The 19,090-nt window shown below is 34.9% G+C and overlaps 1 protein-coding gene across 7 annotated transcripts in view; it reads left to right on the top strand.

Moving 5' to 3' along the window:
- Positions 1-19,090, top strand: part of ZRANB3 (zinc finger RANBP2-type containing 3) — a 264,853-nt gene that overhangs the window by 139,636 nt on the left and 106,127 nt on the right. For all 7 annotated transcript variants that reach the window (XM_049712663.1, XM_033420297.2, XM_049712662.1 and 4 more), the window contains 3 exons: positions 3,174-3,352; positions 5,946-6,177; positions 11,105-11,190. In XM_049712663.1, coding sequence (XP_049568620.1) covers positions 3,174-3,352; positions 5,946-6,177; positions 11,105-11,190 — 497 coding nt within the window. The remainder of the gene's footprint in view (positions 1-3,173; positions 3,353-5,945; positions 6,178-11,104; positions 11,191-19,090) is intronic.

Below are 19,090 nucleotides of genomic sequence, written 5' to 3'. Positions count from 1 at the left end.
GTTCCTGGAACTGTGCTCATGGTCAGAGTTGTTGCAGGAAAGAAGCAACACTAATGATCTCAAGCCAGGTGATGATCTATAATTCTTAAATTTCTACTGCCTTGGAACTAACTTGGTCCCAGAATTTTGTTTAAGTGGTTTCAGCTCTGAGGATTGGCAGGTTTTGAGGACAAGGAAACATATCAGTCATTATACTCTATATTGGTGCATAATTACTCTTTGGTTCGGATTTACAAAACTAAGTTATGTGAAAGCTTGTTCTTTTCTCTTAGGGCTAAGATTTACCACTAGGTGAATCTTAAATTTGACTCTGCAGGCCTAAAGGTTGGGTTGTGTGCTACTTCTTGGAAAGAGATATAGAATATTAAGGTGTTAAATTATTTAATTTTATAATAAAATATGTAGGGTGCTTTGTGTATGTGTGTGTGTCAGTTCCTAAGTTACCTTAACCTGTTAACAAGCCCTGCCGAATTTATCCTCAATTTTACTCTTAAAATACTAGGTAGAAAAAATGTTTTATCTTCACCTGCATCTTGTTTCAACACTGAAAGCTTTTAGACTTTGTTTTGACTCTGTACTTGAATGTTATGCCTCAAAACTTTGAAATGGTAACTAAAAATATAATTGCTCTTGGACTAAATACTTTTCAGTTACCTTCCTCCCTTTTGTTAAAAATCGTAAACACCTTTCCTGTGCCTTGGTCTTGCCTGTCCCAGAGAATTTAAAGTCCTTGATTTTTATTTAGTCATCCATTCACTCATACCTTCAAATAATGTCTGAGCACTTACTATATGCCAGGTCAGAAACAAAATCACTTCCTGCATTCCATTTACCATGTTTCCATAATGGAAGCTTGCTAAAAGTCCACAACTTTATTTTTCTCTTTTTTCTTTCATTTCACTCAGCATTTAAAACTTATTTTAAATTGTTTTATGTTTCTGTCTTTTTTCTCCTTGAAGAGTCTTGTAAGCAGGGTCTATGTCTTTTAGTCTTTCTCATGGTTCATAATAGTAACTACTTTTTTGCAAAGACAGGATTATTGAGGTATAATTCACCCTTTTAGGTAAATTCACTTTTTTTTTTAATTGAAGTATAGTTGACTTACAATGTTGTGTTAGTTTCATGCACACAGCAAAGTGATTCAGTTGTACTTATACATATGTATATGTATATATCCATTCTTTTTCAGATTCTTTTCCATTATAGGTTATTATAAGATATTGAATATAGTTCCCTGTGCTATACAATAGGTCCTTGTTGTTTATCTGTTTTATATATAGTAGTGTGTATCTGCTAATCCCAAACTCCTAATTTATCCCTCCCTTCTAAATTCACCTTTCTTAGTGTACAGTTCCATGAGTTCTTCCATGCAGGCATGTAACTGCCACCACAAGATACAGAACAGTTCAGTTAGTCCCCAGATCTTCTCACATGCTGCTGTCCTCCTCCCACCCCACAGCCCCTGGGTGTGCTTTCTGTACCTGTTGTTTCGTCTTTTCCAGAATGACATAAAAATGGAATCATGTAGTACCTAGTTTGGGGGTCTGACTACTTTCACTTAGCAAAATGCATTTGAGATTTTTTTTTTATTAGAGTATAGCTGCTTTACAATATTGTGTTAGTTTATACTGTACAGCCAAGTGAATCAGCTATACCTATACATACATCCTCTCTTTTTTGGATTTCCTTCTCATTTAGGTCACCACAGAGCACTGAGTAGAGTTCCCTGTGTTATACAGTAGGTTCTCATTAGTTATCTATTGTATTTTATTTTTTTAAAGGAACAAACACTATTTATTTATTTAATAAATTTATTTTATTTTATTTATTTTTGGCTGTGTTGGGTCTTCATTGCTGCACGCAGGCTTTCTCTAGTTGCAGCAAGCGGGGGTTACTCTTTGTTGTGGTGCATGGGCTTCTTATTGCAGTGGCTTCTCTTTGTTGCAGAGCATGGGTTCTAGGCGCGCTGGCTTCAGTAGTTGTGGCATGTGGGCTCAGTAATTGTGGCTCACGAGCTCTAGAGCACAGGCTCAGTAGTTGTGGCACACGGGCTTAGTTGCTCTGTGGCATGTGGGATCTTTCCAGACCAAGGATCGAACCTATGTCCCCTGCATTGGCAGGCAGATTCTTAGCCACTGTGCCATCAGGGAAGTTCTCTATTTTATACATAGTATCAGTAGTGCATATATGTCAATCCCAATCTCCCAATTCATCCCACCCACCTCCCTTCACCCTTGGTATCCATACGTTTGTTCTCTACGTCTGTGTCTGTTTCTGCTTTGTAAATAAGATTGTCTATACCAGTTTTGTTCCTTTTTTATTGCTAGATGGTATTGCATTGTATAGATTTACCACAGTTTTTATTCATGCACCAGTTGAAGCACATCTGGGTTGTCTCCAGTTTCTGGCTATTATGAACAAAACCACTATAGACATTCATTTAGTAACCAGTTTTTAAATGGGAACAGCTTAGAGATCGGGCAGTGTGATATAACTGTGAAAACAATCGAGACAGCAGTGATGTGGGCTTTCATACTACTTTTTCATCCAGTTAACTGTGAACTTCAACAAATAGTTTAACCTCTCTGTACTTACTTCTATTGTAAAATGTGCATTATTTAGGACTTATTCTAGCTTTAAAATTACATGATATTGTACTGTATAGGTATTTACTCTTGTGTTCTACAAGAGGAGAATTATACATGGTCACATACATCTTTGTAAAATTAAGTTGTATGAAATCAGTATAACTAATTTTTTTGATATTTGAAATTGAAGTATAGTTGACTTACAGTGTTGTGTTAATTTCTGCTGTATAGCAAAGTGATTCAGTTACATATATACATATTCTTTTTATATTTTCTTCCATTACAGTTTATCATAGGATATTGAATATAGTTCCCTGTGCTATACAGTAGAACCTTGTTTGAAACCAGTGTAACTACTATTTTAAATTAGTGGTCCTTTTGTCTCTAAGTTCAATCACAAATGACTTGAAAATAATATAATTTTCTTAATAAATTTTAAATGTCATGATAATCTTGAGCTCTTTATTAACTGTGTAATCCAGATGATTTTTACATTGGAAAATTATTTTGATAATACTTTTAAATAAAATATTTGATAAACATTTTCTTTCAAAATATTTTAGCATTTATTTATTTTTAATTTAGATGGGTCTAGGAAAGACTATTCAGGCAATTGGCATCGCTTACTTCTATAAGGAGGAATGGCCACTTTTAATCGTGGTCCCTTCATCTCTGAGGTACCCTTGGACAGAAGAAATAGAGAAATGGATCCCAGAGCTGGGTCCAGAAGAAATCAATGTTATCCAGAATAAAACTGATGTTGGGTAAGAACAACTTTTTCATCTTTAAGAAAAGAAAAGCCCTCCTGTGTGTATTCAGCATATAGCCATGTTTAGAATGAGATTATCACAGAATTTGTAATGAAGAGAGTAATATGGCGAATTTTATTTTACACTTTAAAATATGAATTATTTATCTAAAACCCAACTGTGTATTTGATGTCATAAGCTCCTTTATGGTATATTTTTAAAGTAAATGTAAAGTATACATGCTTTAAAAATATATGAATATACCTATGCTGTATATACCTTTAATTTACTTTAAGCAGACTATTTTAGGGTTGAAAAACAAATTTTACAACTTTTCAAGGATTAACTTGAAGATTTTGAGCTTTTATTATCAGCAACTATGGCTGGTTTTGCTTTCTAAGTTGTTAGTATGCAAGTTTTATGTATAACTGAAAATTAATGTTAGGCAATTTTACTTTTTTATTTTAATTTATAATTTTAATATTTTCTATATTGAAAATATTTGTTTTGTGGTTATTTGAAGTCCTTACTCTAAAAATCAGTCATAGTATAGCTACTGTATTTTTCTCCTTTTGTTTTCTAGCCATTGGAAAAAACCAATCAATTTGAATAAACCAATCAATTTGAATATTAATAATTTATTACACTGAGTTTCTGGGTGAATCATGCAAATTATCATGTTCTCAGAAGTTGAAAATTACCAATTTCTCATCCACAAATAAAAAACGATGTACCTACTAGAAATAAATGTTAATACTTAGATTTTTTTGTGCGTGTGTGGTAGTATTCTACTATATTGTATTCTCTAAGGTTGTAAACATAAAGAGTGTTTGTAGAAATAAAGGTGGCCTTTGTGAATGTGGAAGGAGGACCCAGATAAAATAGATGGCAGCCTTTTTCTCTTTCAACCTTGGAACTCTAATTCAATGAAATATGTCTTCCTGGGCCGAAGAAAATTTAGACCCTATTTGCATGGTCAAAATAAAATGTATGCAATAATTATAAATTTTCTCTCTTACAATAAAACTGCATAAAATTTAAGACAAGAATTTAGAGAATGTAGAATTTATTAAGGCCTTTATAGTCATTTTCTGTAGGCTATACCTTATTTAAAAGTTAAATTTAAGTATTTTTAAAATATTTCTCCTCTATCATTTTTAATAGCATTTAGGTCTTCTAATTTTTATTGTTATTTTGGAAATATATTGCGATTAAATAGTGGCTAGTATTTTTATTTAAATAATAGTTGGGATATGTTTGATAGTACTACAACCCTACAGTGTAACTTTTCTGCAGGACGTTAGCTAAGGGCAGAAAAACTTACCCAATGTCTTCCAGGTACTTAAAGAAAACAGCTTTAGGTATATAGCAACATGTGGCAACATGTATTTACTGCAAATACATATACCTCCTTTTGTCATGCCAGTTATTCCTGGACTGTCCACTAGTCAAGATGTGGCAGGATAGCAGCTACAGTGACCTTTGAAGCCCTTGTCTTCTGTATATTGCTCTTAGTATATCTAAGTGATATTAACCCTAAAATTTTCTTCTGCAGCTTTTTCTGGTATTTGAGTACAGTAGGAAATTCTTAAGACTCTATATTAAGTAGATTTATCCAGGAATTAAATGTAGTTGTCCTTAAGAAAAAAAAATTCATGTTAGTACTGGCTCTTTAGGAGATCTGACTTTTCTGTTAGAGAGTAGAGAACTGCAGAAGACTGACACTGTCATGTGTTTTTCACTGGTGATATAGAAAACACAAGAGTGATATGTTTTATTGTTAATGCATTTATTTGTATAATTATTTCATTCTACAAACTCATTGGGAGCGTAGCATTGTACATACAAAGCTGAAAAAGACACATTTCCTGTCCTCAGCCCATCTTATGATATAATAAGGGAAATAAATATATAAATGAATAATTTCATTACAGTTTGATAAAGAATATTATAGATACGTGAATTATAGAGATAGTCCAAAAGATCAGAGATAACTTTAGCCCAATGTGTCTCTGTGTGAGGTGGTACCCTCCTCCTCTTTTCCCCACACTCTGTCACCCCAGGGCCAGGACCTCACTTGTTGTCAAAATGACAAGGACTCTATTGGCCTTTAATGGGAGGGTTCAAGAATGTGAAATGCCCTGAAGTGTTCTGGACAGACCTGTAATACTAAGTATCATCTTGCTCGAAATCACAACAGCACCTCAGCTGAAAAACACTGCTATCCTGTTTGTGGGAAGGCTTCATTGAATAGTTAACTAATCTTTGAGTATCTACTTTTTTTATGCATGATTCTAGGTGCATGGAAGCAAATATTCTCAGAAAGTAATGTACTTATCCTAGTAAATGTGGCTACCTGGATGTCAAAATATTCCAAAGACCAGTTAACCAAAAATTTGGTTTTGTTAACCAAATTTAAAATTTGGATTCTGATTTGTCATATTTGAAGATGGTAAAATCTTAAGAGATACTGGGTTTCAGCGGTAGTACCATCTCTTCTTATTTTTCCTCTTCTTTCTCCTCTGTATTTCTTCCCAAAGAAATGTATTTTTTTAATGATAAATTGGTTACTAAAATATTTTTAAAGTACATGGATTTTCTTTTCTAGGAGAATATCGACCAGCAAAGTGACAGTTCTGGGTTATGGTCTTTTAACCACAGATGCAGAGACTTTGATAGATGCACTGAATAATCAGAACTTCAAAGTAGTTATTGTAGATGAATCACACTACATGAAGTCCAGAAATGCAACTCGCAGCAGGATTTTATTGCCAGTAGTACAGAAAGCCAAACGAGCCATTCTTCTTACAGGAACTCCAGCACTTGGAAGACCTGAAGAGGTATTAAAATCCTTATACTCTGGGCTTTAAAAAAAGAATTGAATCAATCACTGTTTTTTGCAGTTTTTAATTTTAAATCAGATGCCTCAAAGGCCATAAGAGCACATTGGGAAATTCTAGATATCTATTTATAGTTAAATATATCTTTTACCATGACTGTTTTTATCTGTTTACATGTGAACCATAGCCATGCTTGCAGGTATATATAAAAAATAGTTTTTACCGTCATTATAAGATTTTCATATTTAGTACACATTTGTAATATTCTTCACACTTGTGTTCTTATGGTTCTTCTATGGTCTCAGTTTTCATTTATCTAGTCTATTTTACATTATAAGCTCCTTATGACTGGTGTTGAATCTACTTTGTATCTTTTATACTGTGTTACATAATTTCTCTCTGTTCCTCTTTCGCTTCAAAATCCACATTTCGGAAGGTAGACAGAAAATAGAACTTATATGAAGACCAGATAGGGTATCCACTTTGAATGGAGGGATAAGGCATTTGTTGGATTCCCTATTTAGCTTTTACAACTCTAAGAGGCAGATGGGGTATGGAGGGCTGAGAGGAAGAAATGAAGGGTGAAACACTCTAAGGGTCAGTGTAACCTAGGGAAGCACTGTCTATTAAGGTACACTTAGTCATAGAAAAAAATATGAGCCTATTGTCTGGTAGGGTTGTTGTAAGAAATAAAGGAAATATTGCTTCGAAAGTACCTTGTCATGTGCCATAGTAAGCACTCAACTAAGGGTGTCCATTGTTATTTTTGATTCTTAAGCCAAGCCTGAGAAACAGCTATTGCATCGCATCTCTACTAGTATTACCAAGGCTCTGCTTTTGTTCTCCACCCTGGGAGTCTTCTGAAATACACATAACAGTACATAGACTGTGATGGTATAATTCTCAATTTTACCTTTTATATTTTTGCTCTGGATACTCACTGGAAGTGGGAGAGTGGACCCCAAGTAATTTACTTATGTTCCAAAATTATGTCGCTGAATAATGGGGTTTATTATGTCTTAATATAAAATGTATCATTTAAGAAGGAGAATGTATAAAAGATATATGTATTTTAAATGATAGTAGTAAAATGACTACTCACTTACTGATTACCTACCGTAAGAAAGAGAGCACTGACAATACGGTAGTGGCCCTTGTGTCCCATGTGATTACATGCCAGTCCCTTCACTCCTCACCCAGGATAGCCACTATTCAAAGCAAGGGTAATTCCTGGTTTTGTGGATCACGATGGTTATACAAATTGGGGATGTTTGGGACTCTTTAAGAAAAAAACTATAAAATTACAAGTTCTAAATTAGGAGTTCTGAAATTGGTATGAGTCCTCCAACTTTGTTTTTCTTTTTCAAGATGTTTTTGGATATTCTGGGTCCCTTGAATTTCCATATGATTTTTTTTGTAGAACTTGGCATTTTTTACAGAGAATCCAGCTTAGATTTTCATAGGTATTGTGTTGAACCTGCAGATCACTTTGGGGAGTGTATTGCCATGTTAACAGTATTAAGTCTTCAAATCCATGAACATGAGACATCTTTCAGTTTATTTAGGATTTAATTGTTTTCCAACAGTGCTTTGTAGTTTTAACAGGATAAGTCCTATGCTTCTTTTGTTAAATATTTTATTCTTTTTGATACTGTTGTCAATAGAATTGTTTTCTTAATTTCATTTGTAGAATGTTCATTGCAAGTATTTAGAAATACAATTGATTTTTATGTATTGATCATGTATCCTGAAACCTTGCTGAACTCATTTATTATTTCTAGTAGTTTTTAGTGGACTCCTTAGGATTTTTTGTAGACAGGATCATATATACGTTACTTTAATTGCCCTGGCTAGAACTTCCAGTACAATTTTGAATGGAAATGGCAAGTATGGCATCTTTATTTTGTTCCTAATCTTAGGAGGAAAGCCCTCAGTCTTTCACCTTTAAGTATTACCTGTGTTACCTGTGGCTTTTTGTAAATTTCTTTTATCAGTTAAGTTCCTTTCTACCTCTTGTTTATTGAGTGTTTAATCATGAAAGGATATTGAGTTTGTCAAATGCTTTTTCTGCATTTATTGAGGTACTTATATTTTTTTTTGTCCTTTATTCTATTGATAGGGTGTATTATAATCATTGATTTTCAGATGTTAAACCAACCTTGCATTCTAAGATAAATCTCACTTGGTCATGATATATAATCCTTTCGTATGTTGCTAGATTCAGTCTGCTAATATTTTGTTGATGATTATTGTGTCTATATTCATAAGAGATATTGATTTGTAGTTTTTTTTTAAATTATATCTAGGTCCAGTTTTGTTATTAAGGTAATACTGGCCTCAAAGAATGAGATGGAAAGTGTTCCTTCCTCTTCTATTTTTTAGAAGAGTTTGCAAAACATTGGTATTACTTCTTTTTTAAATATTTGGTGAATTTGATGGTGAAGCTATATGGGCCTGAACTTTTCTTTGTGAGTCGATTTAGGTTAACAACTCATTCTCTTCATTGAATAATGTCCATTCAGATTGTTTCTTTTTGAGTCAGTTTTGGTACTTTGTGTCTTTTTAGGAATTTGTTCATTTCATCTAAGTTACCTAATATATTGGCATACTATTGTTCATAGAATTCCCTTATAATTTTTTGTATTTCTGTGAGGTTGATAGTGATGTCCGCTCTTTCATTCCTGATTTTAGTAATTTGAGCCATCTCTCTTTTTTTCTCGGTCGTTGGAGCTAAAGTTTTGTCAATTTTGTTGATCTCTCCAAGAACCAACTTTTGGTCTCATTGATTTATTTCTCTGTTGTTTTCTATTCTCTATTTTGTTCATTTCCATTCTAGTCTTTGTTATATTATTCCTTCTGTTTGTTTTGGGTATAGTTTGCTCTTCTTTCCACTGTTTTAAGGTTAAAAATTAGATTATTAATTTGAGAGCTTTCTTCTTTCTTAATACAGACATATACAGATATAAATATTCCTCTAAGCACTGCTTTCATTGCATCTCATTTTTGGTATGTTATCTCCTCAGTTTCATTTATTGCAAAGTCTTATCTAATTTCTAAATAATTTCCCTTGTGATTTCTTTTTTGAACAATTTTGTTATTTAGGAGTATGTTGTCATATAAAAAGGATGTAAAGCAACAAAGCCACTTTGGAAAACACTTTGACAGTTCCTTAATAAATTAAAAATCACATTACTATAGTACCTAGCAATTCCATTCCTAGGTATATACCCAAGAGAATTGAATATACAGCTGTTCATAGTAGCATTATTCATGATATCCCAAAAGTGGAAAAAAGCCATTGTCCATAACTGCTGAATGGATAAACAAAATACAGCCGTAAAAGAAGTAAAGTACTAATATACTCTACAACATGGGTGAACCTTGAAGACGTTATGCTAAGTGAAAGCCAGACACAAAGGCTATATATTTTTTTATTCTATTTCTATGAAATGTTGAAAATAGGCAAATTCTTGGAGATGGAAATATATTAGTGGTTGCCAAGACCGGAAGAGAGGGGAAATGGGAAATGACTAGTAATGGGTATAGATTTTATTTTTGGAGTGATAAAAATGGTCCAGAATTAGATAGTGGTGATCGAGGTACTTTTTTTTTTTTAATATTTATGTTTGTTTGTTTGTTTATTTATGGCTGCATTGGGTCTTCATTGCTGTGCACAGGCTTTCTCTAGTTGCGGCGAGCAAGGGCTACTCTTCGTTGCGGTGCACAGACTTCTCATTGTGGTAGCTTCTCTTTTTGCAGGGCACGGGCTCTAGGCACGTGGGCTTCAGTAGTTGTGGCACGCGGGCTCAGTAGTTGTGGCTCGCAGGCTCTAGAGTGCAGACTCAGTAGCTGTGGTGCACGGACTTAGTTGCTCCGCGGCATGTAGGATCCTCCTGGACCACGGCTCGAACCTGTGCCCCCTGCATTGGCAGGCAGACTCCTAACCACTGCGCCAGCAGGGAAGTCCCTGGGGCACATTTTGAACATACTAAAAGCCACTGAATTTACACTTTAAAAGTGTGAACAGTAAAAGTGGTATATGAATTTATATTTCAATAAAGCTGTTGTTTTTAAAAAGCATATTAACAGTGAGACACTACTATGTGCATTCTATTAAAGTTATAAAAATGAAAAGATTTTATGATACTATTGATGGGAGTGTAAATTGGGACCATCTTTTTACAGTGCAGCATAGTAACATCTATCAAATTTTTAAAAACATATACCTTAAACCCACCTGTTTCATTTCTAAAAATGTACCCTATAAACCCATCTAATATAAATGCAGATGGGGGATGGATGGATGGATGGATGGATAGATAGAGAGATGATTGATAGATGTAGATGTAGATACATATACCTACACCTACATATATTTACGTATTTGCACTCATACACACAGACTTACACCAAGTTATTAATTTTTGTAACTGCATAAAAGCTAGAAACATTCTATATGTCCATTATCAGGAGACCTTTAAAATATTTTCCAGTACGTCTACATAATAAAGAGTTGCTATGCAGCCTTTAAGCAGTATTTATTATTATTATTATACATTGCTTATATAATTTTTAAAACTAAGTAAAATTAGGTATATATGTACTTTAATGATGTCTAAGACATGTTTTGAGGGACAAAATTCGAGTTGTGTATGTTATATGATCCTCTTCGTGTGAATAGAAGAGAATATACAAATATGCATATATAGGCATACAAAATATAGAAATGTATATTGAAGAAAAGGATAGCAGTTATTCCTGAAGAATAGGATGGCATGGTTGGGTGGATGGAGGGGAAGGAGGAGCCTTGATGAAAAAGAGATAGATTTTCTTTTCTACTTTTTACTATTTCATTAACTGGATTTATCGTAGTAACTAATTTACTTGAAAATATTACAACATATTGAGAACACTTGTATTGTTACAGCTTTTTATGCAGATTGAAGCTCTCTTTCCACAAAAATTTGGAACATGGACCGAGTATGCCAAAAGATACTGTAATGCACATGTCAGGTAAGACAAACTATTTTCTGTAAGTTTCAATCCTCACATATTTACCATGAACATTAAGCTCTGTTAGTTATTCTTTGTTCCAGTGTTTTTCAAGCTTGTGGTAGTTATGGAATACTTTGAAGTAAAATCTTGGGTGGATGACCCATATATAAAATAAGTAAAAGGAGTAGATAATGGCAGTTTGTCTTTCTTTATTTTTTACCTTTCAAGTATTTCATTTTTAAAATTATTTATTTTTATTGACTGGGTGGATGTGCACATTGCACAAAAATGAAAAGTAAGTGCCCATTCCACCTGTGTTTCTCAGTTAAACATTCTCTTCTGGAGAAGGAGTATCCTTCTGGAGATACTTTATGTGTGAAAAAGCACATGTGGTTATGTGTGTATAATGTTATTTCATTTTATTTCTACATATATAGTATTGTAATGTACATACACACTGTTCTGCAGTTTGCTGTCTTCACCTACTATGTATTGGAGATCCATGCATATCAGTTACTAGAAGAGCTTTGACCTTTCTTTTTAAATGCTGCATGTATTCTACTGTTTGGATGCCCTGTAACTGATTTATGCAGTGTACTATTAATAGACATTTCTTTGTGGTATATAGCTGTTGCATACAGTGCAGCAATGAATATCCTTGCACGTGTTGAGAGGTAGTATATTATAGTGTCAAAGAGCATGTAAAACTAGAGCTAGACCACCTGTGTTTTATTTTCATATTCAGTGCCTACCAGATGTTTCATTTTAGGAAAATAAGTTTACCTCCCTATCCCTTAATTTCTTCAGCTCTAAAAACAGAATAATTATTCCTTCCTCAGAGTTATTACGAGACTTAAATTAGCTTATATTTATAAAGGCTTGAACAGTGACTGGCACATAGTGAGCTCTCAATAATTTTTAGGTATTTTAATATTTCATGTAATATACATGGGAATAAATCTGTAAGATAAATTTATTAGAAGTGGAATTGCTGGTAGAAAGGGCATTTGCATTTTTATATTTTTTAGACATTTGCAAATTATGCTCCACAAAACTTATACCGATTTATATTCCTATTAGCAGTAAGATTGTCTCTTTCCCCACACCTTGCCAACATATTCAAATAGAAATTATTTTGTATTACCAGTGTGATTTGATAGTAGTTTTAATGCACATTAGTCTTCTTGCACATTACTAAGTGAAGCTGAACATTTTTTTCATATATGTAAGAGTCATTTGTACTTTTATCTGTCAGTTATCTGTGCTCTTTGCCCTTCATTCTATTAAGCTTATTAGGTTTTTTTCTTATTGATGTACTGGAAATCTTTATATATTGTGAGCATCAGGTCTTTATCTGTGATATGAGTCCCTTATCTTTTTTCTCAGTATGTGTGTGTGTATTTGATTTTTTTCTTTTTACAATTCCCTCAAATATCCCTATGTGGTTGTGATGTTCTGATGCCTTTTAAAGGCCTCTAAAGCACAGAGATACAAAGAATCCTTCCAAATTGTTTATGTGAAGGCAGTTTAACACTGATACCCAAAATCAGAGAAGATAGCACACACACAAAAAGAACCAAGGCTCTTTTTCTACTTAAGACTATAAATGCAGAAATAGTCAATATTAGTATAAACCAGATACTCATTAAATGGCCTAATATATTAACCATATGCAAATGGAATCTATGTCAGGAATGCAGCCATAGTTTAATATTAGGAAGTCTATTAATATATTTAGCCATGTTAATAAGGAAAAGCTTCATTTCATTTTCCCCATTTATGCTGAGATAGAATTTAATAAAGTTCAGCATACATCTTTTTTTTTTAAATAAATTTATTTATTTGTTTATTTTTGGCTGTGTTGGGTCTTCATTGCTTCATGTGGGCTTTCTCTAGTTGCAGCAATCAGGAACTACTCTTTGTTGTGGTGCGTGGGCTTTTCATTGTGGTGGCTTCTCTTGTTGCGGAGCACAGGCTCTAGGTACACGGGCTTCAGTAGTTGCAGTGGGTGGGCTCAGTAGTTATGGCTCGCAGGCTCTTGAGTGCAGGCTCAGTAGTTGTGGCGCATAGGTTTAGTTGCTCCGCGGCATGTGGGATCTTCCTGGACTGGGGCTCAGAACCCGTGTCCCCTGCATTGGCAGGTGGATTCTTAACCACTGCACCACCAGGGAAGTCCCCAGCATTCACCTTTGATTACAGTTTTTAATAATTTTAAGTTATTCATGTGTGATATTTATATACATATCAACACATATAATATATACGTTTATGTATCTGTATGTGTTTTAATCCCAAAGCCACCATCACATGAAACACTAAAACCAAGGCAAGGGTGTTATTTGTCACGCACTTTACCTTTATTCTGCGGGCATTAGTTCAACTACTCAAAAGAAAAATAAGAGGTAAAAATTGGAAAGAAGGGCTTCCCTGGTGGCGCAGTGGTTGGGAGTCCGCCTGCCGATGCAGGGGATGCGGGTTTGTGCCCGGATCCGGGAGGATCCCGCGTGCTGGGGAGCGGCTGGGCCCATGGGCCGTGGCCGCTGGGTCTGCGCGTCCGCAACGGGAGAGGCCACAACGGGGAGAGGCCACAACGGTGAGAGACCCGCATACAACAACAACAACAAAAAAAAAAAAAATTGGAAAGAAAAAGGCAAAATTATTATTATGTGCAGCTGATATTATTTATTTAGAAGACCCAAGACGATGAGCTCAAAAATGTTCAAAACCAAGGAGTTTTCATTAAGGTGTCCTAGCCAAAGTTATCATTAAAAAGTCAGTTGTCTTCCTCTACACAAATAATAATAAATAGTTTTAGGATATAATACCAAATAGGTACAATGGTAGATATTGTTGGGGAGCCCTTAGTTATAATTCTTGCAGATTCTAAATGTCAAACGTCTGCCTACATGAAACAGATATATTAATATATTAATTACATTTTGGGGACTAGCAAAACCTAACTGGTCAGAATACATTTCTTTTTTTGTTTGTTTTCTGATTAGGACTTGTCACATGACATTAGAAGTGTTAGAAGTGTATACCTGTCCTTTTCTTGCTTATTAATGTAGACACTGTTTCAAAGAAAAGTTTATGAAATGCTTTATGATTAGAGAGATTGTGTTCTATTTCCTGTTTACGAGAGAAAGCCATTTCAAGATTATTATCATGCTTCTCAAGGCATTTTCTTTCAGATTCCATTTCAAAAGTTTTATGTTATTCCTTTACTTCTTTACCTCGAAAGCCCTATGGTTTCATAGACTCTGATTCAGATCAAGGCACTTCTTGGCATTTTAAGTTAGTCTATGGAATGTTAAATTTTTTTCCATAATGTTTGGATTCTATGAAGTTGTCATTTTCACACTATAATTTTGCAGAAGCCAAATTATGGTTAGTTATTCAGTTCTAGACCCTTACTTTATACTTGAAATGTCATGACTATATTAAAAATAAAATTAAATGAAGTTTGAGTAAAAATGTAACTTTACCTTTGTAAAGTTTATTAAATACATAAGTAATGGTAAACAGAAGTATACTTACATGAATGTGATTTTGAGATGAGAAGTCTAGGTGTAGGTAACCACCTACCTGGTTTGCTTTGAGAGGAACAAGAGAAAGTATTACTCAATTAGAGCATCTCATATCCAAGATTCCTTACATCATTCACTCTACTAGGTTATATTTAGAAGAAGCTATAAATACAAATATGACTTGGAGAAGACAGCACATTCAGTTTCAACCATTAGCACGTTAGAGCTAGAAAGACTTTACAATCACGTAGTCCCCCTCTGTCATTTTATAGGAACCTGGCAAGGTTAAATGGCTTGTCCTGTATGTGACTTCCTGTTACATTTTTTTCACTTTTCCTGGCAGTAAGAAAGACTTTGGCAATGGCAACTTTAAAAAATGTTCTTCTACATAGAAAAAAAGGACACATAGATAGTCCAACCATGCATCCCGTTATTAGCAGCCACCTCCCTGATGTCATGCTTAAAGGTTAAGAATATCTTTATAGTAATTTATCAAAATTTCTGAACTTTCTTTACAGCTGATATTTTGTGCCCATTCTACCTCTTAGGAGAAATAGTTGTCTAAATTTTTATGAGAGGGAAAATCCTGGGTGATAGTACATATAAAGGTATTTATAGTCATTCTCCAAAAATGTTAATTAGTAGGTCATGTCAGCTTCAAGAAAGCTGTCTTTCATGGAAGTGCACGGTACCTTGTCGTTAGCACTATTGCATTTAATGTTCTAATCCATGGCTAAATAGAGGTCAGGTCTACTCCATTTGCAAATGGCTCGAATTTGAGAGAAATAGTTAATATACTGGATGGCAGAGATGAGTTTGAAAACTAACTAGATAAAAATTAATAGGATAAATTCTGCACTTAGGCTTAGAAAGTCTGCTTTGTGTGGAAGGGATATGAGAAATCCTCACCTTTTATCAGTAGTTCAGTTCAAAAAGACTTCTGGTTTTAAATAATGCTAGGCTAAATTAAAGTCAAGTGTCTGTCATAACTGATAAAAATAAAGTAATATTAGGGCACACTAATCAAAGTAGCATCTAGAGTAAGGGATGGTTCTACTCTGCTCATTGATTAGACTATCAGGAGTATGGTTTAATTTTGAATTAATCCATTCATTCAAAAAATATTTATAGGGTACTTGTTACATGCCATGCCATGTGCTAGGCATCAGGTATGCATTAGAGAACAAGACTCAAGTGGTCCTAGCCTTCATTGAATTTTCTAGTCAGACGCTAACTAGATAATTATAGTTGTGATGAGTGTCATAAAAGGGAAGCAAAGGATGTTATGGCAGAGTTTAATAGAGTGAACTAAAAGTAAGTCAGAGAGGACAGAAGAGGCATCCTGTGAGTAAGTGATATTTATTTGCATTCCAGGAAGAAGCATTTTCTGTGGTAAGGCTCAGAGCAAGAGAGACTGCTATGCCTTTGAGGAACTAGAAGAAGTTCAGTTCAGCTTGAATATTCTTGAGTGAATTGAAGAGAGGGTCTCAAGGCAAGATGGAGTTAGGCAGGGGTCATATTATACAGGGTCTTTTTCTTCATCATAATAGCAGTAGGAAGGCACTGGAGGGTGTTTTGTGTTGTTATTTTAGTTATCACTATTGTGGGTTTTTTTAATTACACTAAAATATACTTGAGGAAGTTTATCATTTTAACCATTTTTAAGTTTATAGTTCAGTGATATTAAGTACATTCACATTGTTGTGCAGCCATCACCACCATCCATCTCTAGAACTTTAATGGGCACTGAAACTGTGCCCATTAAATAATAATTTCCCATCCCCCCACTGCATGCATGAAAGGACACGCATGATTATATTCACAAGTTTTATTTGTTATTTTTTAAGACAACATTTTCACATGGTTCAAAATTCTAAAGCGATAGAAACGTATATACTTTGAAAAATCTTCCTTTCACCCCAGTTTCCCTCCCTTTAGGCAACTGTGTGTAGTTTTTAATCTTTCTGCATAAATTGTGTGCCTTTTCAAGCAAATTCCTATTTTTTACTAGTTGTTATAAACATACACGTTGTTTTGTACTTTACTTATTTGTCCTTTCTTTGTATACCTAAATACCTTCAGCCTTTTTATGGCTTTATGATATTATTTACAATATCCATAGTTTCTGGGCTGGCTAGAAGTTGAGGGAGTTTGCATACTTTTATTTTCTCTAGGAAACTGGAAAAGTTTCAGAGCAATGGAAAAGTTGAGGGTTAAAAGTTTGATGAACGTTGACATGGTATGAGATTTTAATGAATATTGATATGGTGTGAGATTTTGCTGAATGGGGGAATGAGATAATGAGATTAGTGTGGTAGAATTGGTGCAGCACTGAATAACCAATTGAGATCAGCAATTCTAGATTTGTACTGGAACCAGTCTTCTCTAAGGTATATTTCCCCACAGCGTGGGTAGAGGCTTGGAAAAGGTTTATAGTTGGGTCGATCCAAGATTTTTTCTTTTTTTCACAAGCTTGCAATGCATGGACTGTGGGACAAGGGAAATTATACTATACTGATAAAAACAAAGGTAATGTATGGACTCAGAAATCAAGTAAGGTGAGGAAGGATGTGAAGACAGGAAGGATATTGTGGATATGGTAAAAGTTGACTGAAAGGTCCTGATGAGATAGTAAAGCTACAGTGGGTGTGAGTGAACAAGAGGGCTAGGAGGACGGAGGTACTAAAGAGTGGAAGGTCTGAATTTACCAGGTAGAGCTCTTTTTCAGGATCGATGATTGCTGTGGGAGTAGAATGATTGGAGTGGATTTTAGAAGGTCACTGGAGACAAGGAATACAAGGAACTGAAAGGGAACTAAAAGTCACATTTTAAGAAGCATGTTAACAAATGAAAACATATCTGGGAAAGGGTTACCGGAATAATGAGGGGATTTCATATTCAGCTCTACAAATGCCTAATATTATTGATTGCCTGCTATATTTAAGACATTATTTCAGAGCTGCCGGCAATACAAAGATGAGTAAGATGTAGTGCTTGATCTTAGGAAGCCTATAGGAATTTGAAAAAGAGAAGACCTAGAGGGAACAAGTCTTTAAATACTTAAAGATCTGTCATGTTTTAAAGGAATTAGACTTTTATCTTTGTGGTCTCAGAGAGTAACATTATTATCAAGGAATGAAACTTAATGGGGAGGTAGATTTGGGCTTAATATAAGAAATAGTAAAATATTCATATGTATATATGACAAGAAGACAATAAAATATATAACACCATACAATAAAAATGGAATGGAAAAATAACATAATCCAACTATACTAACAAGTAAATTGTTTTCATTTTTTTATTTCTATGCTTGTCCATATATCTAATAATTTTTACATAGTTTTAAAGTTTAACATAGCCTACATGTGATGCTGTCATCTACTGTTTTCACTTAGTTATCATCTTGTCTCATGCTTTAACATTGTCTTTATAAGTTATTTTATTTATTTATTTATTTATTTTTGGAGCTATACAGGGACAAAGTTTTTATACACTGTTAAAATGAAATTTGTATTAATCTTTACATCAACTATAACTCAATAAAAAAATTTTTTTGAAAAACACTATAAACCTAGCAGACAAATAAACCTGGCAGACACCTATCGAACGCTCCACACAACAGCAGTAGAATACACATTCTTCTCAAGTGCACACCTAAGGTTTTCCAGGATACGCCATATGTTAAGCCATAAAACAAATCTCAATAAATTTACAAGGATTAAAATCACAAGTGTGTTCTCCAACCACAGCGGAATAAAATCAGAAACCAATTACAGAAAGAAATTAGGGGAATTCACAAATATATAGAAATTCAACATGTTCTTAAGTAATAAATGAGTCAAAGAAGAAATCACAGGGGAAATTAGAAAATACTTTGACATGGGGGCTTCCCTGGTGGCGCAGTGGTTGAGAGTCTGCCTGCTAATGCAGGGGACATGGGTTCGGGCCCTGGTCTGGGAGGATCCCACATGCCGCGGAGCAACTGGGCCCGTGAGCCACAACTACTGAGCCTGCACGTCTGGAGCCTGTGCTCTGCAACAAGAGAGGCCGCGATAGTGAGAGGCCCGCGCACCGCGATGAAGAGTGGCCCCTGCTTGCCACAACTAGAGAAAGCCCTCACACAGAAACGGAAGACCCAACACAGCCCAAAATAAATAAATAAATAACTTAATTTAAAAAGAAAAAAGGGGCTTCCCTGGTGGCGCAGTGGTTGGGGGTCCGCCTGCCGATGCGGGGGGCGCGGGTTCGTGCCCCGGTCCGGGAGGATCCCGCGTGCCGCGGAGCGGCTGGGCCCGTGAGCCGTGGCCGCTGGGCCTGCGCGTCCGGAGCCTGTGCTCTGAAGCGGGAGGAGCCGCGGCAGTGAGAGGCCCACGTACCGCAAAAAAAAA

The sequence above is a fragment of the Orcinus orca genome, chromosome 7, assembly GCF_937001465.1.
Source record: "Orcinus orca chromosome 7, mOrcOrc1.1, whole genome shotgun sequence".
NCBI lineage: Eukaryota > Metazoa > Chordata > Mammalia > Artiodactyla > Delphinidae > Orcinus > Orcinus orca.
The sequence above is the reverse complement of the archived record's forward strand: the minus strand, read 5'-3'. Positions and strand labels throughout refer to the sequence as shown.